This window comes from Heliangelus exortis, chromosome 12, assembly GCF_036169615.1.
Source record: "Heliangelus exortis chromosome 12, bHelExo1.hap1, whole genome shotgun sequence".
NCBI lineage: Eukaryota > Metazoa > Chordata > Aves > Apodiformes > Trochilidae > Heliangelus > Heliangelus exortis.
In genome coordinates, this window is record NC_092433.1 from 7,041,034 (window position 1) to 7,063,910 (window position 22,877).

Here is a 22,877-nt window from a genome sequence, read left to right on the forward strand (position 1 = left end):
TGAGTGCTGCTGGCTCCACTCTCCCTGCAGGATGTGTCCCGGCCTGCCAGCCCCACCACAGCTTTCTCATCCCAGGAGACACCCTGGGTTTGCAGGAGAGGTGGGACAGGGAGCTGGAGGAGAGGGTTGGGACCCAGGGGCTCATCTCTGTGGGCACACGGTGGGACAGGGCAGTGCTGTTTGGGGGAGTTTGCTCCTATCACACTCACTGGGGACAACCACGGTGCTCTGCTGCTGCTGCTGCACACACACACAGAGGCAGGAGTGATGATATCATGGCCTGGCTTTGCATGAGCTATTTAGGGAGTTTAATTATTATTATTATTATTATTTTTCTTTCCCTTTCCTCTGCCTCCAAACAATGCCCGTGCCGGCAGCGCTGTGGTTCACACCATTGTGTGGGGCTGCCTTGCCTCAGGAAGGGGGAGATCCTTATCACCCCAGGCTGACCCTGACTGGGGGAGGTGAGTGAGCTCATGTCGGGTGAGGAAAGCAAGTGAGCACCTTGCTGGCAGCCTGGGACAGTGCCAGCAGCCTGCAGGGTCTCTCCAAGCACCCACCCCCCAGCCCCTGCACCTGGGGGAGGCTGTGGTGGCTGCCTTAGCCCCGCCAGCCAGCATCAAGCCACCCCAAACAAGCCTTGTCCCACCCAGCCCCATAGGGCCACCAGAAACACACCCTGCTCCTGCCTGGGCACAGTGACAGCAGTGGCATTGATGGTGGCACTGGTGCCTCTCCCATGTTTACCCAGGAACGGGTCTAACCTGATGCAGACATTTGCTTTCCTTCCGACCTTGCCCAGCCCCAGAACCATCTGTGGCTGGGGAGGGGGACAGAAGGGAAGGGGGGAGCTGTGGCTGGCACAACTCGAGCTCCTCAGGCACAGCAGATGATGGAGATCACCCTGTGCACAGAGGCTTTTTAGGTGCTGGGCAGTGTTCCCCAAGGGAGCAGACATCACTTTCCTCAGGCCCCGTCCTGGTGTGGAAAGAGCCTGGAGCTGTCAGCTGCTCCCCCGAGCACCGTGCTTGGCCCCTTTATTTGCAGAGAAAGGCAGCCAGACCCTGGGGACACGGCACAGTGGTGACACCACACCTGCTGTGCCCCAGCCTGTCCCAGTGACCATGGCCCTGAACCCAGCAAGAGCAGGAGGTGGCCACTGTGTCCCACCACACTGCCCATTTCAGAGGTGGCCCTGTGGCCACCTAGAGTGACAGAGACCTGACCGGGAGCTGGCATCACGTCCACCACAGCCAGGGGGAATGGAGGGACAGGGCTGGTGCTGCTACAATCCAGGAGTCCCCTGGGGGCCACCAGCAATGCAGGGAGCTGTTCCTCACCCATGGCCACCCCACACCCACCACCCCGCCCTCTCCTAAGTGGCTGCCGCTTGCCGGGGGACGCGGTTCCTCTCGCTGTGGGGTTTGGCCACCCTTCCCTTCTTGTCCACGTCCATGCTGGCCAGGTTGTGCTTGCTCTGGGCCAGCTTGCCCTTGCGGTGGTGGGGGCGGCCACCACACCAGAGGCGGGCACAGTACTCCTCCACCCCCCGCCGGTTCTGGGAGCTGATGAGGTGCATGATGTCCTTGAACCAGGCTTTGGGGACCTGCGGTGCCAGCCAGGGCTCGGGGCAAGGCGGGCGCGGGGGCTCGTCCCCCCGCTGCCGGGGGAAGGGGTGTGCCAGCTGCTGGCTGGAGATCACCTTCAGGGCTGTCTTGGCCACCGTCTGGGTGAAGCCATGCTCCAGGGTCTTGCAGTAGTAGGTGCCGGCATCGCGGGGGTGCAGCTGGCGGAAGAGCAGCCCTTGCTCCGTCTGCAGGATCCGCTCGTCTGTCTTCACCTGCCGGTCACCATGAGGTTGGGGGGAGCCCAGGTCTGCCCCTCCCGTCCCTCCCAGGGAGCGAGGCAGGCACAGGGGGAGCTCACCTCATCCCTCTGCTCATCGGGAGGCCTCTGGACGAACCACTGCACGCTGGCCTGTGGGGACCGGGGCACGCACTCCAGGAAGGTGCTGTTGTTCTCTGCCCCATAAAGCACCTTCTCCTCAATGTTCTCAAAATCATCCACTGGAGTGAAGACAGACATGGGCTGACATGGAGGGCAGAGCCAGGCTTCCATGCACCTGCATGTCAGTGCTCCCCTCTGCTGGGCCACTGTGTGGCTTCAGTCCCCCCTCTCCCCAGGGACAGACCCCAGCCCCAGCAGCACCCAACCCTGTCTTGGGTCGCCCTTGGACAAGGAGACTCGAGTGCCCCAGCCCACCTGAGGTGGCTGCAAGCCCTTCTGTGGATGCTGGGAGGTCTGGACGAGCCCTGAAGCCCCATAAGACCTTTTCCCAGTTTCTCACCAGTCAGGTTCTGGTCCAGGCACTGGTGTGCAGGGTTGCCATGGTGGATGTCCTGGCGGCGATGGCGGCGCTTGCCAGAGGGCTGGTAGTGGGTGCAGGCAGTGCCATCCCAGGTGCAGTAGGGATCCCTGGCCAGGCAGCACTCAGCACAGGCCATGCCGTAGGTCTCACACCGGTGCAGCCGTACCTGGGCCACCCCCAGGCTGGAGCCCACGTAGAGCATTTGCTGGGGGAATGGCACCGAGATGGTGATGCTGGCAGTCCCCACAGGTACAATGCCTGGTGTCCCCAGCCAGGACCCCTCACGCAGGCTTAGAGAGGCTGGTGACAACAGCTCAGTCCCTCTTGGTCACCTGCCCTGTCCCCAGCCCATAGCCGAGCCATGTCCATACTTACACGTTTGACAGAGATCTCCATCTGGGTGATGGGCACAGGCACCTGTAAGGGAGACAAGAAGGCTGGGATTGGTGAAAATCTTGCCAAGGAGAGTCCAGCTCACTCAGAACTGCCAGAGCTTGGAGGGGCACCAGGAAGGTTTTTGGGCAGAGTGAAAACACCCCCAGTGATCCTCTGCCCTCTGCTTCCCCATGCTCAACAGTGTGGTGACAGCACTGAGCCTCCATCCCCATGTGTGACCCCAACCTGAGCCCACAGCTGCCCCCTCCCTCACATGCAGGGCAGCAAACAGCACCTTAAAAACCTGCAGCTCCTCCAGGATGACTTCCTCAGCCGTGGTTGAGCTTGTCTTTTGCAGGACCACCACCTTCAGCACCAAGCCTGCATCTGCAGGGAGGAGGAGGCTGGAGGTGTTAGCACCGCACCGTCACACACCCCAGCCCCACGCCCACTGGTGGCCCCAACACTGGGGCTCCTTCCTGCTCACTGCTCCTGCTGCTCACCAGTCCCAAGGAAGAGGACATCTTGCTGCCCATCCTCCACCTCCACCCTGTCCACCACGAGCTGGTGCAGGCGGTGGGGAAGGTCCTTCTTCACTAGGAGGGGCCGGCGGTGCCGGGGGTACACGGGCTTGTACATGAGGGGGTGAGAGCGGATGAAGTGCAGCACCTCATCAGGGAAGTCCTTGGTGGTGCCATACTGCCTCCGGGGCTGATTGGTGGTCTTGCTGGGACACTGTGTGGATGAGAGGAGACCATCAGCCCAGCCACCACAGCACCCATCCCTCCATCCTCCTCTGTAGTGAAATGTGGCAACCAGGTGCCACTAATTGCCAGGTAGTGGGCATGAGCTTGCGTTAAGCCCACCTGTGCCTGATTAGGGTGGGCCCCAACTGCGCATGAGCAGGATTAGGGGGCCAATAAAAGGTCAGGCTAGGAACACAAGCTCATGCCCACTACCTGGCAATTAGTGGCACCTGGTTGCCTCATTTCACTACACTCCTCCATCACTCCACCAAGCTGGTTGGAGTCCCTTCTAATCTGGGATCCATCTTCTCCAGCTCTTTGCCAGACTTTGGTCCCCAGTCATCTTGGGATGGATCCCATAGGAAACCCATCCCAGCAGGTGAGAATGTGAAGGATCAGCCCCATCGCTCCCCCTGGAAGAGTAATTGGAAGAGCAGAAGGGGCCCAGAGGTCCAGGCAGTCACTCACCACGCCTGGCCGTGGGTAGGGCACCTTGCCCTCGTAGGCACTCCACTGGTGGTGGGGGCTGTCCCGGTGGGCAAAGGGCCCATTGAAGACTTCCCGGATGTCGGCCATGCGGTACACACAGACAGCAGAGCCCTGGAATATGTGGCTGAAAGGAGACAGTGAATGGGGTGAGCAGAGCCATGCTCAGCACCAGTGGCATTGGTGGGCAGCATGGTAGGCAGACCAATATCTCTGTATGGACCAGCCCGGAACAGGCAGAGGCTGGGGAGCAGCCAGCAGCCACATGGTGAGGGTGATGGGGCAGGTCACGGGCAGCTGCAGCTGGATGTGCCCAGAGGATGGGGCTGAACCACCCACCTGACAGTGCTGAAGAGGGCATAGATCTCTGGGTTCTTCCTATCCTTTGTCCTCAACAAGAAGACATCCTCTGAAAATGAGACATCCAACTTGTGTGGTTTCTCTTGGAAACCTGGTAGCTTTCCAAAGCCATCAACCAAGGGACCAGCCTTTATGATGTCCTCAGCTCCATGCAGCCCTTACCAAGCTCATCGAAGTGGGTGTCAATGCCACCAGGACCAGGGACAGAACACACTAGCCGGGCTTTGTTGAAGGTACTCCACTTGTTGACCAGCACCCTCTGGCCTCCAGCATCGTTCTGGAGGGACAGGGGGTGTTAGGACCACCACTATGACCTGGTATATTTCTATCCCACACAGTCCCCACCAGCATCTCACCACGCAGACGCGTGCCACCCGGCTGACAATGGCAAGATCCTTGCTGTCCGCCTCCACCACCTTCTCCGTGAAGAAGAAATAGGCTTTGTCATTGTCCTGGTCATCGTTGTCTGGGATCAAGTGGGTTGCCACGAATTTGGGGTCTACAGGTGAGAGCTGGCCATGTCAGGTGGGGTGAGATGGCCACTTCCAAACCCCAGCATCACACTGGGTAAGTGCTGGCCAGGAGGACCCCCAGACCGTGCTGCCCTGGTGCTTTTCCCCACTTGTACTCAAGACGAGTATGCTACAACACCAGGTGCCCCAGCCACCGTAAGGCTGGTGGTCCCCAGCATTAGCCCAGCCAGGAAGAGAGGGGATCTGGGGACCCATTACCGTGGAGCAAGCGCTGGTCCACCTCGGTGCGCAGGGCAGAGCGGGTCCCTGTGCTGCGGAAGATGCCAGGATCACGGCCCAAGAAATCTGCGGTGAGGCCAGCATACAGCTCCCCTCCTGGCAAAAAAACCACCCCACAGCAGGGCTGAGAGGCAGCCCCAGATGGCATGGGGAGTATCCCTGGTCTTAGTACCCCACAGGTACTCTGTTCCTCAAGAAGAAGACGACCCACCGATGACGGTGCTGGTGAAAGCGCGGCTGGGCTCATGCGGGCACCTGCCCCGGCCGGTCTCCACGTAGGCAGGGTCCAGGCTGAAGGTGTGCTGGGTGAGAAGGAGCAGGCAGGGAGCAGGCAGGTGAGCTCCTCGCCATGCCCCAGACAGTGGGGCCGTGCCTGGGTGTGCAGGGGCCGGTGCTGGTCCCTGTCCAACCAGCACCCACAGCCCCAGTGCTCCCAGAGGGACCCTCTGGAAGCAGGATCTGTGCTTTCTTTGGGGCATGTCTGATGGAGCAGGGATGCACAGCACCCAAAGGGACCTGCCAGCCCCACTGGTCACCCATCATATCCTGGCTGGAGGCATTGTGGTACTGGCATGGCTCCTGCTGCCTGCACGGTGCCAGGCTGGAAGGGGGGGAACGGGGAACCTGCCTTCCCACCCCAGCCACCCTGATTTATGAGCAGCAGGCTGGGAGAGAAGGAAATGCCATCCACGCCACAGCCCCTGGCAGGACACCAGGCCCTGGAGAGGTGATGCCAGCCCAGAAAGGCGGGGAAGCCAGGAAGGGGGTAGAGCTGGCTCCTGCCCTCCATCCCAATATCAGCATGGAGCAAACACCACACCCAGCATCCCCATGCAATCCCCAAGCCCCACAGGAGGCAGATGGAAGGCGGAGATCAACCTCTCAGGGGTGTCTGTGAGGTTGCTCAGGCTGGGCACCCCACTGGGCTGCTGCATTACCTCGCCACGGGGCCCCACGTAGATGAAGGCACAGACAGGGTGGAAGGCGCCCGTCCCGCAGGCCAGCAAGTGCGTCCGGTTGTAGGGATGCAGCACACGGATGTAGTTGGCACAGTCGGTCTGGGGAGACAGCAGGGGAAGGAAAGGCTTGTGGGGGATTCAGTGCTTCACCCACCCCCAGCTCCCTGGGGGACCCCAGAGTAATGGTTGGGCCCCAGCCCTGGCTCCCTGGGCTGCACCCAGCCTTCAGGCTGATGCCAGGGGTGCAAGATGGTGGCTTGCACCCACTGGCAGGGTTTGCACAGACTTCATCTGGGTGCACCCCAGCCCATTGCAAGAGGACAGGTCTCCCACCACCCAAAGCATCCCTGGGGAACCACGTGTGATCCAGCCACCACGTGGGCACCCCCTGCCCATGGGCACCGTTGTGCTCACCCCATCCCACAGCCCACGACGGTCGGGAGAGCACATCACCCCCCCCAGCAAGCCCGCAGCAGCAGCTCCCACACCCAAGCCCGAGCCCCTGGGGACCCTCCTCTTCCCAGCGCCCAGGACATGACCAGATGCAGGGAGGTCCTTCCCCATTGTGTTCCTGCTCAGCCGGGGATGAAACAAAGGGAGGAAATGTGGGACACAGACAGCCGCCCACAGGCATCCTTAGCTGCCTTCAGTACAGCCCCAATCATTACTGTCTGGGATTGTCCCCTTCTCCTGGGCACCAGCAGAGATGACACCACCAAGGCTGGAGACCTGTCACCTCTGACCTTATGCAGTCTCTCCTAGCAGTTCCCTCTGGAAAAGAGCTCCCATCCCACTCATCCCACTCAGGCATCACCACCATTAGCTCAGCAGCTTGTCCTGGCAAGTGCCAGCCCTGCCTGTTCCCCATAGTCCCCCCCAGCAGGACACAAAGCCCCTCGTCTGCTGGGAACACCTCTGCTGAGCTGCCGTGGGGGTTCCCAGGCTCCCTGCTGTTTATTTTCCCTTTGCAAAGAGCCTCTAAAATAGAAAGTTTAAAATATATATATAGACGTTCAAGAAAAATAAAAAACCTGAGCCTGCCCTGGCTTGGATCTGTCGATGAGAGCTTGTAAAATAAACATGAGAGCAGGACAGGGGCTCCAGGGAGTAATTAGTCTGGGCAGGGAGAGGCTCAGGAACTCTCTCCCCATCATAGTCCTGTTTCATATCAGGGTAGGGGGGATGTAGAGGGGTAATCTGGGGAGCCAGGTCACTGAGCCTGAGCAAGCTGAGTATTTCCCGCCATCAGGGGTGGCCAGGAGAGGCCAGAGCAGGCTGCTGGTGTCTGAAGAATAGCAATGGGCTTTTTGGTTCCTCCCTGAAAGCTATTGCTGCCCTCTCACTGCATGCTGGGCACCTCTCTGTAGCCACAGAGCTGAGCTGAGCCTCAGAAACAAGATTTCTGGGGCCTGGCACAAGGGTTTCATGTGGCCAGGCTCGGTCACCAACCCCCTGCCTCAGTTTCCCCCCATGCACCGGGAGGTGCCTTGCTCTGTCCCAGCAGGGCCCTCACTGGCACAGCCCCCCATGTGGGGGGAGACAGATGGCCCTGGGGCACAAGGGCACCCTCCTCAACACGGGGCAGAGTACACATGGTGTGAACTCACCCCTGGGTCCTTCCCCTTCCGAAAACACTCCTCTGTCTGCCCAGGGAGGGGCGGCCAGTAGATCTGAAACACAAAGGAGCTGTTGGAGCAGGGAGGGGGGGACAGTAGCAACACAGCCTTGCAAATACACATTCCAAGTGGCACGGTGATGGAGAGAGGGGCTGAGAGAGGGACCAACCCCAGAGCCCACCCAGCCCAATACTCCCACCCTCGGATCCAGGGCAGTATCCCTCCTCCCTGGCAAAATGCACCCTGGTGGTCACATCCTGACTGGATTTGGGTGGTCACACTGGGATGGCTGGAGCTGGGAAGGGGGATACATGTAGGTGGCATAGGAAAAGGGTGCTGGGAGACATCTTGAGTCCCTCGCAGCCTTTGTCAGCTTTTGGATCAAGGGCAGCTTGGGTACACAAGCCCTTGACCCCATTGTGGTGACCCAGCACATCGAGGAGGCACTTCATTTCCTTCTCTGCTTTCTTCAGCTCGAAACAGCCCAGAGCCTCAATTGAAAAACACAAAGTGGACAGGGTGAAGGAGGAGGGGGAATGACTGCTCTGGTCTGTCACCTCTCCCACGAAGGAGGAGCTAGGAGAGGTCTTGGGGCTTTTCTAGCTGAGCCCTAGCATAGCTCAGTGCAATGATGAATGCATTTAATTCCTTGTCTTGTCTCCTTGGGGTGCTCAGCAGGACCCAGCTCACCTCCTTGACATCTGTGCCAGTCCTGTCCAGGAGCAGGGAGTAGAGCACATCCTTGCCCCCGATGAAGAGCCGGTCACGGTACTCATCCAGGTAGAGGGAGCGGAAACCCAGGAAGCCCCGGTGGCCAAAGAAGACAACAGAGCGGTTGGTGCCCAAAAGCTCTGCCAAGGAGGGAGGGAAATGTCAGGAGGAACCATCCCACCCCAAAATCCTACAGGAGGAGGGTCATAGCAAAACAGGGTCTCATGGACAAGACTTCCAAAGCAGGTTCAAGCCTGGAATCCCATGGAATGCCAAGGGGACCCTTGTGGTGACACTGCTGCGGGGGTGGTGGCACGACTGGCTCCCAGTGGGAAATGCCTTTCAGGGTCAGTAAGCTGAAAACCCCGTCACGGTGGCGCCCACCCAGCTGCTGCAGAGAGAGGGCAAGAGGGAGGGGCTCAGCTTGACTGGGCTTTGAACCCCATCCCAGCGCCTGCCCAACCCTGGCCCAGGCCACTGCAACCACAGGGCAGAGGAGGAGGAAGACAAAGCACCATTGATAAGGGCAGCCACGTCCCTAGACATCCTCTGCAGGGGAAGGCTGCCAGCCACCGCTGCTGCCCCCAAAGAAAGCCCCAGCTCAAGCATCCCCCACATGTCCTCATGGCAGAGGAAGTGTCACTGGGACAAGCCCAGCAGCCAGTCACCCAGGATACTGGGGTACCAGGCCCTGCCCCTGCTGAGGGGACATTTGTCACCTCCACCTAGGAGGTATCCCTGTCCTGGTGGGACATGCCTCTTCTGGGACCTGCAAGGGAAGATCAACCCCTGGGGGGACATGCCACCTCCACCCCTTCACACACAGCTCCCATCCCCACTCAAGGCAACAGCAGTGCCCAAACCATTGATGCTGGTGGTATGGAGGGATATAGCCCCAGAGGCTCCATCCTCACCTGGAGACCCCCGTGCCTGCAAGCAGAGCTGGCACCAGGGGCCCCTCCAGCCCCATCTCCCCAGGAGTACCCTCCTCCTGTGCCCTCCCAGCATCTCAGGTCCTCCCCTACCGCCAGGGCCAGCCCAGGAAAATGCTGTCGTCTCCTTCTATTCTTGCCCTGCAATAATATTTTCCCAGCTCGGAATAACATTGGCAAAGTCATCAGGCCCCTTTTATTGTTTGAAGCGAGGCTTCCACCTCTCCCCCAGCTCCGACAAATTCCTCCTGCGCCTCGGGTTACACCAGCTCCACCTCCGGGAGCCTTCCCCTTCCCTTCTCCCTGGGGAGCAGCACCCTGCCATGCGACATCCATCCCCAGCACCCCTTTACCCCTAGGGTGGGGGGTCCCATTGAAACCATGGCCCAAGCACCGGTCCAGCAGGAGGGGAGACAGCAGAGAGCTCAGAGGGCATGGGGCTCCTGGTGCACTCAGCAGCAAAATTCTCTCTCCCCTCTTGCAGGAGCCACTGCTGGACACCAAAGCAGAAGGAAAAGCAGGGAGGGAGTGGGAAAGCTGGGGAGGTGGCCACTTCTGCCCACACAGAACAACACTTTCCCCTGTTGTGCACCCCAAACCTCACCCCCCGGCCAGAGCCACCAGCCACACATGGCACCAACCAACAAGCTGAGCACAAGCAGCTCCAGCTCACTCAGTTTTCACTGCAGAGGTTTCTAATGGTTTTAATTGAAATTTTAATTCTATTTTTCTTCGCCCCAGGGAGAAGGCTGTGGCAGAATTTGTTTCATGGGAAATTTCAGTTTCTGTTTGCAGTTTGGAAGAGGAACAGAACAATCAGGTTGAGAAGGAACTTAAAAAAAAAAAAAAAAAAAAAGGCTTCAAAAGATTGCCCGGTCCCTGCGCGAGGCCAAGGAGCCCGCCCAGCCCCGGGGAGCCCCTCGAATCTGGGCAATGGCCCTGCCGGACTGCGGGCTGGAGTGGATCAGATGCTGAGCCAGACCTGAGCCCCACAGCCGGGACCCCCAACTCCCCAGCCCTGCTGCCAAGCCCAGCATCCCGGGCAGCACAAGGGAGGTAAAGACAAGCTTTCCCCTGGCACAGGGATGTGGTCTGCAGCTCCCGGGGCTCTCCGAGAGTTGGGCTGCCCCAGGCTTTTCTCCTCCTTGGGAAGGGGGAATATATGCATTATGCAACTTATTTTTAGGAAGAAAGGAGGAGATTGGGGCACTCCGTATTCCTCTGTCCAGTTTGCCTGGAAGCAGCCCGTGGATTAAGCTGGCAGAGCCGGGGATACAGCGAGCCAGGGCAGGATCACAGAGTGAGTTTTAATTAAAACCAAGAGCAGCAACCCGAGGGCCCCCTGGCACCCCAGCACGGAAGGGCTCAGGGAGTGCCTGCAGCATCCAGAGGACCTGCCAGGGAGCGGGGCAACCACCTGGCTCCCACCCAGAGATGTGCGGGATACTGAGACCCCACGGGAACCCTAGGGGAGCACGCAGGTGCTTGAACCACGCCGTGCTTCAGTTTCCCCCCACTCCACGTGGGTGGCGATCCCTGTGGGGAGCGGCAGAGGCCGGCGGCGCATCCCCCCGCCCCACATCACCTGGCACCCCCTTCTTCCTACCCCTCCAGTCCCGTGTGGGGAAGAAGAGAGTGCCGGGCAGCCACACACCCCAACCCCAGCCCAAACCGAGCCCGTGGCGCGAGGAGGTGCCCCCCCAGGGTAACCCCATAAACGCGCACACTTGGGGCGCGGCGCCCAGAGCTCAGCCTCCCAATCCCGATCCCCTCGGCGTGGCACTGAGGAGACCCCAAGGTGGGCAGGCGCCCCAACCCACACCCCCCGCAGCAGGTGCCCCCGGCCCGTCTCACCGCGGTAGGGCAGGCGGAGCCGGGGCAGGCTGCGCCCCGCCGCCAGCAGCGCAGCCCCCAACCAGCACAGCCACACCGGCACCGGCACCACCGCTCGCATCCCGCCGCTGCTCCCGGGGCTGCCGGTGGCACCGAGCTTTTATGGTGCCGCCGTCCGACCGCCCCCAGACCGCCCCGGCCCGCCCCGGTCTGGCCCCGCCATCCCCCAGGGATGTGCGGAGGGTCATGCGATGGAGAGACGGCTCCATCTCCCGGGGTGGGGGGGAACAAGAGTTACACACACACACCCCAACTGGTCGCCTGCCACCAGTTTAGGCTTTACTGCAACCTCCACCCGAAAAAACCGAAGCAATCCCAGAGCCTCTGGTTCATCCCTGTGATGAGGAGCAAGGAGGAGGAAGCTGGGGTCCTCCAGCCTTGCCCTTCTGGAGGGTCGAGAAAGGGCACCCAAGCCTGTCCCCCAAGAAGGACTCTCAGCTTGGGGTGATCTCCAAGCACTAGCAAGCACCCGGCTTTTGGATCCCATCTCAGCGGCCACGCTGGGGAGGCCAGGCGGAAGGGAGTTGAGCAGAACTGAGAGGAGCACAGGGTGCTGTGCCCATCCCTGGTGCACCCACAGGGCAGGGGACAGAGCAGTGGGGATGTGCTGCTCTCTGCCTGCAGGGGTGACTTTTCACCTGCGCCCTGAGTGGGAACCCAGGCCAGCAGAGGGACCCCATGGCACCCACACCATTCTCCCCCAGGGCTATAGGTCAGGAGACATGGCCGTATGAGACATCAGAGAATCTACACAGACTTCCTCAGGGAGCCTTGGTGCCCCAGCAAGAGTACTCATTTCCCAAAAGCCTTGGATTTCACCCCAGCACTGGGTGAGGGGAAAGGAACCAAGGTGTTAGTGCCCTCTGCTGCAATGTTCTCTCATCACCAGCCCCATCTCCTCTCCCAGCCCAGCACCAGGGCAGTTGCTGGCCATGGCCCTCCCCCCAGCCATCCCTCAGAGGGCTGCAGCAGATTCAATTAATAAAGGAGGGCGAGAGGATGGGGGGGGTGGGGGCTGTCCAGCTCACCCCTAGTCTTGTGTAACGAAGCATCTCCACCACCCCCTGCAACTGGGACAAAACCACCTGAACTGGGCCCAGTGAGCCCTTGGCTGGCCCCTGGCCCTGGTTTGCCCAGCGCAAATGGGAAGGGCGAGCAGCACATGGAGGCTTGGGACAGACCCGGTGTGTGCTGCAGAGCAGCGCGGAGTGGGGTGGGAGCCAGGAGGAGAGGCAGCCCTTGGGCAGCTCCGGCAGATGAGCAGAGGCTGCTTGCCCCGACCCATGCACTGCCTGCCCCAGCCCCAGGGTTTGGGGGAACGACACAGCAGCAGGAGCTGATGGGAAAGAGGGAGCAGGATGAACCCCAGCACTACTGCCTGCTCCAGCTCCTCCCAGTCCCCCGAGGCTGATCTGTAGCCGAGGCTTTCCAGTAGCAGCCCCAAAGCCTGCCCAGGCTGGATCCTACCCGCAGCCCTGTCCCCCAGCCCGATGAGCCCAAAGGAGGGGGCAGCGTTCCAGCAGACCCCACGGCGCTGAGGAAATCCGTGGAGACACCCACAGAGAGACAGACAGAGTGCCCTGCTCCTGGTCGTGCTTACCAAGGAAATTTATTGGCTTGCACAGGGAGGATGGGGGGCACTAGCCCCAGCTCCCCTAACAAGTAGGCAGGGGGCAGGATGAGGCACGGGCAAGCAAAGTAGGGCACTGCCAGCCCCTCACCCCACAGTCACTGCAGCCGGAGGTGGCATGGGGACAGGGGGAGGCACTGCCAACACTTGGAAAGGCAGGAGGCACCTGGACAAGGGGGACACAGCCCCCAGGGAGGGCACAACATGGCACAGGCATTGCCACCGGGCCACCCCCGAGCACAGCGAACACGGCACGATGCCAGCTGGGTCCCCACGCTGGTAGGTGTTTGCTGTGCCCACCCTCTGCCCTCTTTTTTAGAGCCTGGCACCCTGCTGCTTAGCACCCCCTCACCCTGTCCTGTACCAGGGCACTCAGCCCTCAGTGGGCAGTGGGGGCACGGATGCCAGGGCAGGCAGGAGGCGGGCGTAGATGTCGATGCCCCGCAGGAAAACTTGCTCATTGAGGAACTCGTTGTGGTCGTGGAGCAGCACCGGGGTGCGGTTCATGGGTGAGAAGCCGATAGCGGGGTGTCCTGCCTGGGGATGGGGGGCACAGGGTGACAACAGGGCTGGGATGGGCACTGCATGCTCTGCTCCACCCCACGGGCACGGCTCCTGCTTGGGGCTCACCCCAGAGGGGTACCCGTGGGTGGGTTGGCATCGCACTCACCGCTCGGATGTAGCGGCTGTCGGTGGCAGCCGGGAAGATCTCGAGTTTGAGCTGCAGCTTCCTGACAAGCAAAGCCTTGAGTCAGTATGGGCATGGGGGGCAGCCAGGTGCCTTGTCCCCCTAACATCCCACTGGCAAAGAGACTAGGCCAGGAAGGTCCCTACACCCTGTGGGACCCCCAAAGCCATCCCTCTGGGGGGGAAGAGGGAGGTGCTTTGGCATGGCATGGAGCACCTCCTCCCAAACCCTGCCATGACCCCAGGGCTTCTCCAGCTCACACTAGAGGATGTCTCTGCAGGGTCCTGCCCTTCCTGGGGACACTACTCACATGTCCCTGAAGGCCCCACTGAAGGCTTTCCACCATGGGTCTGACTCCTCAGTGGAGGTGACATGTTGGTCCATGCATTTCTGATGGAAGGAGAGGGCACATGAGTGGCAGGGGGTAGGCACAGGGCAAGGGAGGGACAGTGCAATGCTCCTGGGTGATCAATTTCCTCACCTGGTGGAATTCATAGGTGACACCATCCCCAGCATCCCGGCACCATGCAGCCACCTGCTCCTCAAAGGCCTGAGGCAGAGACCAAAGGAGGGGTGTGAGCTGGGTCCCCCCCAAACTGCTCCCCTCCGAGGGGGAAAACATGACACCCACCTTCAGATCTACGGTGGGAGGGATGCGGATATCGAAGCCGGCTGCCATCTCAGAGGGCACCACGTTGAAGGAGACACCTCCCTCCAGCATGGTCAAGTTGAGGGAGGTGACATCCCCTAGGGTCAGGCTTGAGTCGGATTTGAGCCTCGGGGGACGCAAGGGAGAGTCACCCTCTGCTGCCTGAGGAGGAGAGGAAGCTCTCCCCCATCCCACTGCCACCCCCAAATGGGGAAACTGAGGCACGGAGCGGCAGTGCCAGATCAAAGCCTGGCTTGGGATCCCAAGGACCCCCTGCATGGACAGAACTGAAGCCACTACCATCCTGCTGCCCATCTCCTACCTCTGCTTCTCGCTCTCCCTGAAGGCCAGGAAGGAGTTGATGACTTTGTGCTGTGGAGGGAAGGGCAGGGGGTGAGGGCCAGCCTTAGGGGTCACCTGTCTAACCCAGGGTTAACTGTGTGGGGGTGCATGGTGCACCCCCTCTCTTACCATCTTCTCAGCTGCCGTGTTGCTGATGAAGCGGGACCCATGCCCAGGACTACCCATGCACTTCACCTTTATCCCTGTGGCAGTGGGAGGAGAGGGGGAGTTGATCAGAAAGCCTGGGGTGGCACCGATGCCACAGTGCTTGGCACCACCAGGGATGGGGCAGTGGGCACAGATACTCACACCATGGGCTCTTCTCACCATAGAAGACGCTGTAGGTGTCAGATGGGCTGGCCAGGCCTGCGGTGGGCACAGACAGGGGGTCAGAGGGGCATGGGGGTGTCATGATGTGTCCCCCTCTGCTCTGCCCTGGCAGCATCTCCTGTTCAGGCTGGCACCATGTGGGTCACTACCCAGGGGAAGCGACCCCTGAGGGGGTCCCCAGAAGCCATGTCAAGTGCTGGTGCTCAGGGAGTGATGCCAACAGGCAGAAGGGGAAGTGTCAAGAGGAGATACATTCCCAGCCAGCCTTACCACCACCACTCACCCTCATCCAGGGCGAAGCCCACGTTGAGTGCTCTGAACTCGGGGCACTGCACAAACATCTCCATGCCCTTGTGTCCACCCACCTCCTCATCTGCAGAAAGAGCCTAGCATGGAGGAAGGAAGCGAGGCACCCCCAGCCCAGCACCCCTCTGGTCCTCCTTCCATCAGACCTGAAAACTCCTGTCCTCAATCTAAAGGAGCTCAAAATCCAGAGAGGCTGCCAGGGGTGTTCCCTGTTGCCATGCCATGAGGAACTCCAGAACATCATCCAGCTGCCAGGCCCACTTGTCCCCTTGAGAGGGGACACCCTGGGGACTCACCAGGCACAAAGGTGATGTGGATGGTGCGAGCAAAACACTTCCCCTCTGCCTTCAGTCTCCGGACAGCCTCAAGGTACCTACGGGGAGGAGGTGGTGAGGAGAGGTGATGGTGTGCCCTGAGCCACCCCAGGGGCATCAAGCAGTGGCACCCACAGCCCCAGGGACCCTGGGGATGATGGCATCCCATCCTGCATTGCCCAGAGGTACTCTCATGCCATGCACCCTCCCCCAGCAGGTGCTTAGCCCTCCACTCACTGGATGGAGACACATTTCATGTCCTGGGCACCCCGGGCATAGATGTTGCCTTGCGAGTCCTTAACAGCCTCGAAGGGTGGGTAGGTCCAGTGTTCCTGCAGGGAAGAGCAGCCATGAGGGCAGAGAAGCACAGCAGGCACCAGCTCCCATTTGCCTGCCACCCCCAATCCTTCCTACCATGCCCATCCCAACCTTCACCCTGTCCCTGTACCTCGAAGACAGGAACAACGTCGGTGTGGGAGTTGAGGAGGATGGAGCGCAGGCGGGGGTTCGTGCCCTGCCAGGTCAGGATCAGCACCACATGGCCCTGGCAGACCTGTGGGATGAGGGCAGGATGTCACCTGGGTCCCATCTGGGGACAGAGGGGTTGGGACAGTCAGACTGGGCTAAAAAGCCTGACAGAGCCTGGTGCCAGCTCCTGGCTGCAATTCGGGCAGAGGAGGGGAGACAAACTCAGCATCTTCCCCCAGTGCCCAGGAGTCCCCTGGCACAGCCAGTGCCCAGCAGGAGGGATGTCCCCAGCCAATATGACCCTGCCAGGTCCCTGGCTAATCATAGCACAGGCAGCTGCAAAGGTCAGCGGGGTCCAGCACAAGAATAAGCTTAAGGAAGGGCTCAGGTCAGCAGAGGATTACAGGCAGAAGGGATTCACTCCTGCCCATCTTGGGGGCAGAGGGCAGGGGTACAGCCCAGTCATTAAAGACTCAAGGATGGATGGATGGATGGATGGATGGATGGACGGACGGATGGACGGATGGACAGACACACCAGGGGCTGCTCCTTGCCTTGCTCACCTCAACTTTCTGGCAGGCCAAACCCAGTTCAGTGCCAACACGCTCCAGAAACCGGATAGCTGCATCTGGGAAGGAGCTGAAGTTATGTTGGGATCTCCTTCCCCACTCACTGCAACTCCCAGGAACCCCAAGGCTCTCTAGAGCTCCCAAGCCAAAGTAACCAGAAAGGGCAGGGGATGGAGGTCCTGGAACAAGAGGTAGCCAGGAGCAGGGATGGGAGCAGCTCATTAGTGTCCCTTTGGGGTGAAGACCAGGGAACATGAAAAACTAAAAATTGAAGAGGGCAGGTTTAGATGGGAAAGTCCTCTGTAGGAGTTTTGAGAGCTCCATACCAATAAAAAAATCTCAAGTGTACTTCAGTGAGAGGATGGAAATGTTAAGGGAAGGAGATCTACATAACATCTGTCCCAGAGTCAGGGCAGCACTGAAAGGTGAGGCCCCGGGGCATGGGTCTGGAGGAAGCAATTGGCAGCCTTGGGTGCACTCGAGATGCCTCTGCCCCAGCCAAAGGCACCAGCAGAGATAAGGCACAAAGATGTTTGTTCCTTAACACCACCATCAAAACAGCCCTGGCACAGGACTTGGCAACTGGGTCCAAAGATCAGAGCTGGAAAGCTGTATTGCCAGACCCTGCACTGCTCCCCATCCTGCCCCTCCCCCCCCCCCCCCCCCTCCTCACCGTAGTCAGGTTTGGGATGGACGGTGTCAATCCTCAGATATTCCCGGAAAAGTGTAACTGAGGGGTCCTCTGAGGGCCCTGTGCTCTTCCCGTGTTTTCCAGGTGCCATGTCAGGGACTGGGGCTCCAAAGCTCTGGGAGAAGAGCAGCAAGATGGTTAATCACCCACCGGCCCCTCCAAAGTCCACAGGCAAGCTCAGTCGTCACAGAAACCGAAGCAAGATGGGGCAAAGGTCTCCCCAGTGTGAGTCCTGGGAAGCTGCTACCATGGGAGAAGTCCCCCTGCTTGGGTAGAGGGGCAGGATGGGGTGTGTCCCCCACACTGTCCTTTCATTCTCCTCCCAAAACACGTGTTCCTGCCCCAAACACAGAACCAGGGCAAGCTGTGATGCCTAGGCAAGGGGTGAGATCCAGGGAAGGGCTAGCAGGGAGGAAAAGGGGCTACAAGGTGGGGAAGGAGGTAATGGGGAAGGAGGCAAAAAGGGTGTACAGGGCAGGGGCACGCTGTAGTTGAGGTTATCCAGCAGTTAGAGGCTTGGGGGGATGCTGGGGGAGCGCAGGAAGGATGCTGGTGTAAGGGGGTGCTGGTGTAAGAAAAGGAGGACATTGCCTGCTTAGGGGTTGAAGAACAAGGAACGGCACTGGGGGGGAAGGGAGTGGGGGTGGTGAAGTGCTCAGAGAGGACGGAGGGGCTGGGGGCCTAAAGGAGGGCGACAGGACACTGGGTGCTTGTGGAGTGCTAGGCAGCAAGAGAAGCAGAGGGATGTGCAGTGCTTAGGGGCACATGGGGGTGTAGCAGGAGGGGTGAAGGGGGTGTAGCAGGGGGTGCAGAGAGGCTATGAGAGGAGTGCAGGGAGACAATGGTTAGGGGTGCAGGGGTACTGTGGCCAGGGGTGCAAAGGGGCATAGGAGGGGTATACCATGGCTGGGGTGGAGGGAGGGGGCGTGGTGGGGTGAAGGAGTACTGCATTTGGTCTGCAGGGGTGTCACAGATGTAGACATTGCAGAGTGCCGTGAGCAGGGGTACTATGGTTAGGGGGGAAGGAGAGTGGGGAGCAGGGTACCATGGCTAGGAGTGCAGGGGGGTGCGGGGTAGCACGGGCAGGGGTGCAGGGGGCTGCATAGGTTGGGGTGCAGGGGTAGCACGGGCAAGAGGAAGAGGGATGATGGATACTGGGAAGATGCGATGGGGGTGTGGGATGCGAGGGGGGGGGGGTACAGAGTACTGTGATTAGGGAGTGCAGGGGAATAGAGGAGGAGTGCAAGGGTGTACAGGGGGGTGCAGGGTACCGTGGTATAAGGTGCGGGTTTAGGGGGGAACGAAGGCAGCGGGGCAGCCCCCTCGGGCTGCGGGGGGTTCTTGGCCCGACCCCGCTCCCAGGACCCCCACTCGCCCGCCCCGGCCCTACCTCCGCGCTGCTGCCGCCGGCGCCTGCCCGGCCCGGCCCCGCTCGGCTCCGCTCCGCCCCGGCCCGCCCCGCTTCGGGCAGGGGGCGGGCAAGGGAGGAGCTGGGGCACAGCGTGGGCTGGAGGCAGGGGAGAGGTAAGGGGAAGGCGGGCAGAGGCACGAGGTGGGACGGGGGCTGGCACCCTCCTGCCCCACACCGGAGGCAGGGAGATGGGGCTGGAGCCCGGAGAGCTCCGCGGCGCTTAGGGACAGACGCAGAAACCAGAGCAGCATGAGTTTATTGACCTCATTACAGATGACACCCTGTACTGACAGCAAGGGACAACCTCGATCCCGCCCCCCACCACCCTGGGAACACCCCAAAAGAGAAGAGCATCCCTCGTGCCAGCCACCAGCACCTCCCTGTCCCTTGGGACACCCTGGTCTCTTGTCCTCTGCTCGGCAGCTCAGTTAAGCTGGTGCAGGAAGCCCAGCAGGGCCTGGTGGAATTCCTCTGGCTTATCCAGGTAGCAGGCATGGCCGGCGTTGGGCACCATGGTCACACGGTGCCTGGGGAGGTGCCGCAGGCTCTGCAGGGCCTGGGGACCCAGGGTTGTGTCACGGTCACCATACATGATCAGGGTGGGCGTCTTAAGTAACAGAATAAGAGAGAAAAAAAGCAGAGCAGTTGTCAAAGGGGAAAATGCTCACCACACTTCCCTGGGCTGTGCTCACCTCTATCCACCACCTTGGGGGTGGTGGCAAAGCTGAAGGAAGGCAGGTGCCAGCCCTCCCCATAAGCTAAAGAGGGTACAGATCCCCCTCACTGACCCAAAACAGGGCCACCCTCCACAGCACCCTACAGCCAACTGGCCAACAAGGCTCTCCAGTACCCAGAGGCCCCCCAGGAACCCAATAAGTCATCTTACCTGGACCTGCTGGTACTGCTCAGCAGTGTAGTCCTTGGTGCCCACAGGTGCCACGGGCACAAATCCAGCCAGGTGTTCCCCCCGGGCCAGGAGGAAGGGCAGAGCAAAGCGGCCACTCATAGAAGGGCTGACGAGAATGGGCCTTTGCATGCCCAACTCCTGGAAGACATAGTCCAGGAAAGCCACACGGTCCTGTGCCTTGGACACTATCTCTGATGGAGGCGAATTCCCATACCCTGGTAGGGGGCAGAAGGCATGGGGTGGGTGCAGGGCAAGGGGGGATTGGACAGTCAGCAACAGTCTCTTCCCCCAGGGTTCAGCTGGCTTGGCAAAAAAATGGGCATCCTACCAAACCCCAGCAGTTGTAAGGCCACAACCATATGACAGCCAGCCAGCCCCAGCCAAAGGGTCAGGGTGGCAATGTAGGTCAATGCCCTGGGGCAAAGCCAGTCCCAAACATACTGCACATACTGCTAGCAGACTAGAGGTCCAGAGCCCTCCCTGAAGAGGTCCTGAGCTCAGCAGCAGCTGAGATGAGGGCCTAGAGCTGCCCTGAGGGATCTACTCAAGTGCAGTGCCACGGTCCTACCAGGCAGATCTATTGCAACCGCACGGTAGCCTTCTCCAGCAAGCAGTGCCAGTGTGCCCAAGGCCTCCCACGTCTTGGAGGTGAACGCCTGGCCATGCAGGAACAGGACATCAAGCCTGCGGTGGGGAAGACAGGTGGGAAGGAGTTCAGGAAGATATCGTACCCTGGGGCGTCCGGCAGCCACAAGAACTGCTGGAGACCAATCCCCAGGCTACCCCACCTTCCTCTGCCACAGGAGCTGACCCACCTCCCGGGGCTGGCGGTACCGCTGGCTTGGGGCCCTGCCAAAGCCTCCCTGTAGAAGACGGGGGGCTCTCCCGACACTGTCCCTACGTGCACGGTGACATTGGCCACCCGCCGGCCCTGCTTCTCCGGGGCAGGCCGGGCGCCCGCCACATGCGGCTCTTGCTGGGCAGCCGGGAGCAGGAGGTAGACAACGAACGTGAGGAGAGCCCCGAGAAGCAGGAGCCCCAGGCGGCTGCGGGCGAGCGGCATCTCCACTGCCCTGGAGAAGGAAAATGGCAGCGAGGGGCTGGAAGCCCCAAGCTCCACCGCTGCGGAGGGGCTGGGCCCCAGATAACGGTGCTCCCCTCAGCTCCGGCCCGGCCTTTGGCCCCCTAAAGCAGACGAGCTGGGCCCCTGCCCCCGAGCTGCCGCTGGCTCCGGCCGCACCCCCCCGCTCCAGCCGGGTCATGCGGCTCCCCCGACACCGGCCCCGGCCCCGGCCCTCACAGCGCCGCGCCCGCGGTCCCAGGCTCCGCCTTGCGGGAAACCGCAGCGCTGCAGGCTCCGAGGGGACTGTCTGCCCGCCGCACCGAGCAGCTCGGGAGAGCACCCCGGGGGCCGCAAGATGGGCCCCGCTTTCGTCAGGCTCGGCAGCACTCGGTTGCGGCTCGGAAAAGGCTCGGCAGACCTCGGCCAGTGCTCGGCTTGGCTCGGCAAAACTCGGTGCGTGTCGGCAGAGCTCGGCAGAGCTCGGCAGCTCTCGGCTCTGCTCGGCAGGGCGGTGGCCCTTCCCGGAGCCGCCCCGTACCCCTGCGCCCCATGAGGCGGTGCCGCCGCTTTCCGTGCCAGCCTCCCACCACCCCCGCCCCGCCGGCCTTTGAGTCCGGGGCGCGGCACCCCGAGCCCCGTGGTGCGGCGGGGAACGGGAGGCGAGTGGCGGGCGGCGCTGGGGGTTCAGGTAAAGGAGCAAGTAAGGGCTGCCGGCCCGGCGCCGGGCGGGGAAACTGGGGCACTGTGAGCCCCCTTGGCACGAGCGAATCAGTGTCCCCCAAAAAGAGGGTGTTGCCGGTCCAAGGGGGTTACACTGTCACCCTTCCTGGTGCCAGCGCCCACAGCCCGCCTGCCTTGCCACCGCCGCCGGGACAACCGGAATCCTACCGGGACCGGACCGCCCTGCAACATCGAGCCCGTTCCCCTCTCTCCCAACCCCCAGGCATGGCTGCCCCGCAGCTTACCGAGGGCACCGTCACCGTGGAAGGCCAGACTCTCTTCTACCGCCGGGCCGAGCCGGCCCAGCAGGTACCGAAGCTGCCGGTGCTGCTGCTGCACGGCATTCGTTTCTCCTCTGAAACGTGGCTGCAGCTGCGGACACTCGCCACCCTTGCCGAAAACGGCTACCGAGCCGTGGCTATCGACCTGCCGGGTAAGGCGTGGTGGAAAGCACAGCCCCAGAGCTGTGTATCGGGGGGAGCCGATACGGCCGCTCGCATTTGTGGTTGCCGGGATGGCAACTGCAGCGTCCCCCTGCGCCAGCCTCTCCGTGTGGCGAGGAGGCTGTGTGACAGGGCAACTTCTGTCTCCTGTGGCTCAGGGCTGGGGCGCTCGAAGGATGCTGTGGCCCCAGCGCCCGTGGGCCAGCCAGCACCGGGAACTTTCCTGAAAGCGGTTTTGGAGGCCCTGTGCCTGGGTCCAGCCGTGGTGATCAGCCCATCGCTCAGCGGCATGTACTCCCTGCCCCTCCTCTTCCAGCACAACCACCTGCTCAAGGCGTATGTGCCCGTGGCACCCATCTGCACCGAGAAATTCACAACAGAGCAGTACGCCTGGATCAAAGTATGGCCTAGAGGGAGGCTGAGGGAGGTCAGGGAATGGGGAGGGGACCCCGGCACTGAGGTTGGCTGAGGGAAACACCAAACAGGCCAGATACCGTGTTGTCACTGGAAAAGGATGGTGAAGTAGTGTGACTGTGGGTAGCAGGAAGGAAAGTGAAGAGACCCAGTAGTCTGAGCCTCAGTTTCCCCTTGTCATGTAGGTGGGGGAGAAGGGCAAGTTCCTCCATATCCTGGTCCCAGGGTGTCCCTGGCCAGGAGGAGCAAGTGTCTGGGTGCCATTTGCAGGCTCAGAGTGCATACCCCCTCCACAGACACCCACGCTGATCGTGTATGGGGACCAGGATGTGGAGCTGGGGCAGACCAGCCTGAACAACCTGAAGCATCTCCCTGAGCACCAGGTGCTGGTGCTGCAGGGTGCTGGACATGCCTGCTACCTGGACAAGCCCGACGAGTGGCACTGTGGGCTTCTGGCCTTCCTGCAGCAGCTGGAATGAGTGGGAAGAGCTGCATAGAAGGGGCTCACTGGACGGGGGGACATGGCCAGCCCACCCATCCCTCTGTCTGTGCACACACCCTTGTGCCAACCCAGCTGCTTACCTACCATCCCCTCCCAGCCCTGCACACACTGTGCCAGGGCCATACCAGCATCACCAGCTCCCTTGGACCAAATAAAACCCCAAGCTGCAAAGCCACTGGAGCCCACCCATCTCTTTTGGCAGGACCCCCAGGAGCTTTGGAACATGCCCAGG

At 61.2% G+C, this 22,877-nt stretch overlaps 4 protein-coding genes across 11 annotated transcripts; 1 reads left to right on the forward strand and 3 right to left on the reverse strand.

Moving 5' to 3' along the window:
* Positions 1–285: 285 nt before the first annotated feature.
* SEMA3G (semaphorin 3G) lies at positions 286–11,268 on the reverse strand. Of its 2 annotated transcripts, XM_071755753.1 has the most exons (16): positions 11,160–11,268; positions 8,353–8,513; positions 7,654–7,716; positions 6,026–6,145; positions 5,299–5,389; positions 5,067–5,183; positions 4,692–4,834; positions 4,498–4,612; positions 4,315–4,384; positions 3,958–4,102; positions 3,247–3,478; positions 3,039–3,130; positions 2,744–2,785; positions 2,348–2,573; positions 1,927–2,066; positions 286–1,840 (listed from the first exon to the last, which is right to left on the reverse strand). In XM_071755753.1, exons 1-16 carry the CDS (start codon positions 11,257–11,259, stop codon positions 1,376–1,378), a joined length of 2,322 nt encoding a protein of 773 aa, XP_071611854.1. In that variant the 5' UTR covers positions 11,260–11,268; the 3' UTR covers positions 286–1,375. The 2 variants fall into 2 exon arrangements, with proteins under 2 accessions (XP_071611854.1, XP_071611855.1); XM_071755754.1 differs by lacking the exons at positions 4,692–4,834; positions 5,067–5,183; positions 5,299–5,389.
* A 1,514-nt stretch (positions 11,269–12,782) lies between these two features.
* ACY1 (aminoacylase 1) lies at positions 12,783–18,664 on the reverse strand. Of its 2 annotated transcripts, none has more exons than XM_071755732.1 (15): positions 18,576–18,664; positions 17,168–17,300; positions 16,489–16,553; positions 15,906–16,010; positions 15,695–15,789; positions 15,440–15,516; positions 15,121–15,210; positions 14,817–14,873; positions 14,637–14,710; positions 14,488–14,537; positions 14,148–14,292; positions 13,998–14,066; positions 13,827–13,906; positions 13,499–13,559; positions 12,783–13,365 (listed from the first exon to the last, which is right to left on the reverse strand). In XM_071755732.1, the coding sequence occupies exons 2-15, from the start codon at positions 17,274–17,276 to the stop codon at positions 13,201–13,203; spliced, it is 1,242 nt and encodes a 413-aa protein (XP_071611833.1). In that variant the 5' UTR covers positions 17,277–17,300; positions 18,576–18,664; the 3' UTR covers positions 12,783–13,200. The 2 variants fall into 2 exon arrangements, with proteins under 2 accessions (XP_071611833.1, XP_071611834.1); XM_071755733.1 differs by having other exon boundaries at positions 18,457–18,586.
* Positions 18,665–18,835: 171 nt separating this feature from the next.
* ABHD14A (abhydrolase domain containing 14A) lies at positions 18,836–20,566 on the reverse strand. Of its 2 annotated transcripts, none has more exons than XM_071755749.1 (4): positions 20,319–20,566; positions 20,072–20,187; positions 19,483–19,718; positions 18,836–19,203 (listed from the first exon to the last, which is right to left on the reverse strand). In XM_071755749.1, exons 1-4 carry the CDS (start codon positions 20,564–20,566, stop codon positions 19,021–19,023), a joined length of 783 nt encoding a protein of 260 aa, XP_071611850.1. In that variant the 3' UTR covers positions 18,836–19,020. The 2 variants fall into 2 exon arrangements, with proteins under 2 accessions (XP_071611850.1, XP_071611849.1); XM_071755748.1 differs by having other exon boundaries at positions 20,072–20,190.
* Positions 20,567–20,589: 23 nt separating this feature from the next.
* On the forward strand, positions 20,590–22,823 carry LOC139801481 (putative protein-lysine deacylase ABHD14B). 5 transcript variants are annotated; one of them, XM_071755742.1, is made up of 4 exons: positions 20,590–21,019; positions 21,510–21,719; positions 21,888–22,129; positions 22,440–22,823. In XM_071755742.1, exons 1-4 carry the CDS (start codon positions 20,590–20,592, stop codon positions 22,620–22,622), a joined length of 1,065 nt encoding a protein of 354 aa, XP_071611843.1. In that variant the 3' UTR covers positions 22,623–22,823. The 5 variants fall into 5 exon arrangements, with proteins under 5 accessions (XP_071611843.1, XP_071611845.1, XP_071611846.1 ...); XM_071755744.1 differs by lacking the exon at positions 20,590–21,019 and adding an exon at positions 21,057–21,266; XM_071755745.1 differs by lacking the exon at positions 20,590–21,019 and adding an exon at positions 21,081–21,254.
* Positions 22,824–22,877: the final 54 nt, after the last annotated feature.

Coding starts and splice junctions, on each gene's coding strand:
- SEMA3G (XM_071755753.1), bottom strand. CDS start 11,259: ATGCGAGCGGTGGTGCCGGTGCCGGTGTGGCTGTGCTGGTTGGGGGCT. Junction 4,835..5,066: donor GGACCAGCGCTTGCTCCACG/GTAATGGGTCCC, acceptor TCTCACCTGTAG/ACCCCAAATTCGTGGCAACC. Junction 4,385..4,497: donor CACCCACTTCGATGAGCTTG/GTAAGGGCTGCA, acceptor TCTCATTTTCAG/AGGATGTCTTCTTGTTGAGG.
- ACY1 (XM_071755732.1), bottom strand. CDS start 17,276: ATGGCACCTGGAAAACACGGGAAGAGCACAGGGCCCTCAGAGGACCCC. Junction 14,874..15,120: donor GGGCTTCGCCCTGGATGAGG/GTGAGTGGTGGT, acceptor TGCCCACCGCAG/GCCTGGCCAGCCCATCTGAC. Junction 14,293..14,487: donor AGGGAGAGCGAGAAGCAGAG/GTAGGAGATGGG, acceptor GCGTCCCCCGAG/GCTCAAATCCGACTCAAGCC.
- ABHD14A (XM_071755748.1), bottom strand. CDS start 20,566: ATGCCGCTCGCCCGCAGCCGCCTGGGGCTCCTGCTTCTCGGGGCTCTC. Junction 20,191..20,318: donor GGTACCGCCAGCCCCGGGAG/GTGGGTCAGCTC, acceptor TCTTCCCCACCG/CAGGCTTGATGTCCTGTTCC. Junction 19,204..19,482: donor AGCAGTACCAGCAGGTCCAG/GTAAGATGACTT, acceptor CTGTTACTTAAG/ACGCCCACCCTGATCATGTA.
- LOC139801481 (XM_071755742.1), top strand. CDS start 20,590: ATGGCAGCGAGGGGCTGGAAGCCCCAAGCTCCACCGCTGCGGAGGGGC. Junction 21,720..21,887: donor CGTGGCTATCGACCTGCCGG/GTAAGGCGTGGT, acceptor CCTGTGGCTCAG/GGCTGGGGCGCTCGAAGGAT. Junction 22,130..22,439: donor AGCAGTACGCCTGGATCAAA/GTATGGCCTAGA, acceptor CCCCCTCCACAG/ACACCCACGCTGATCGTGTA.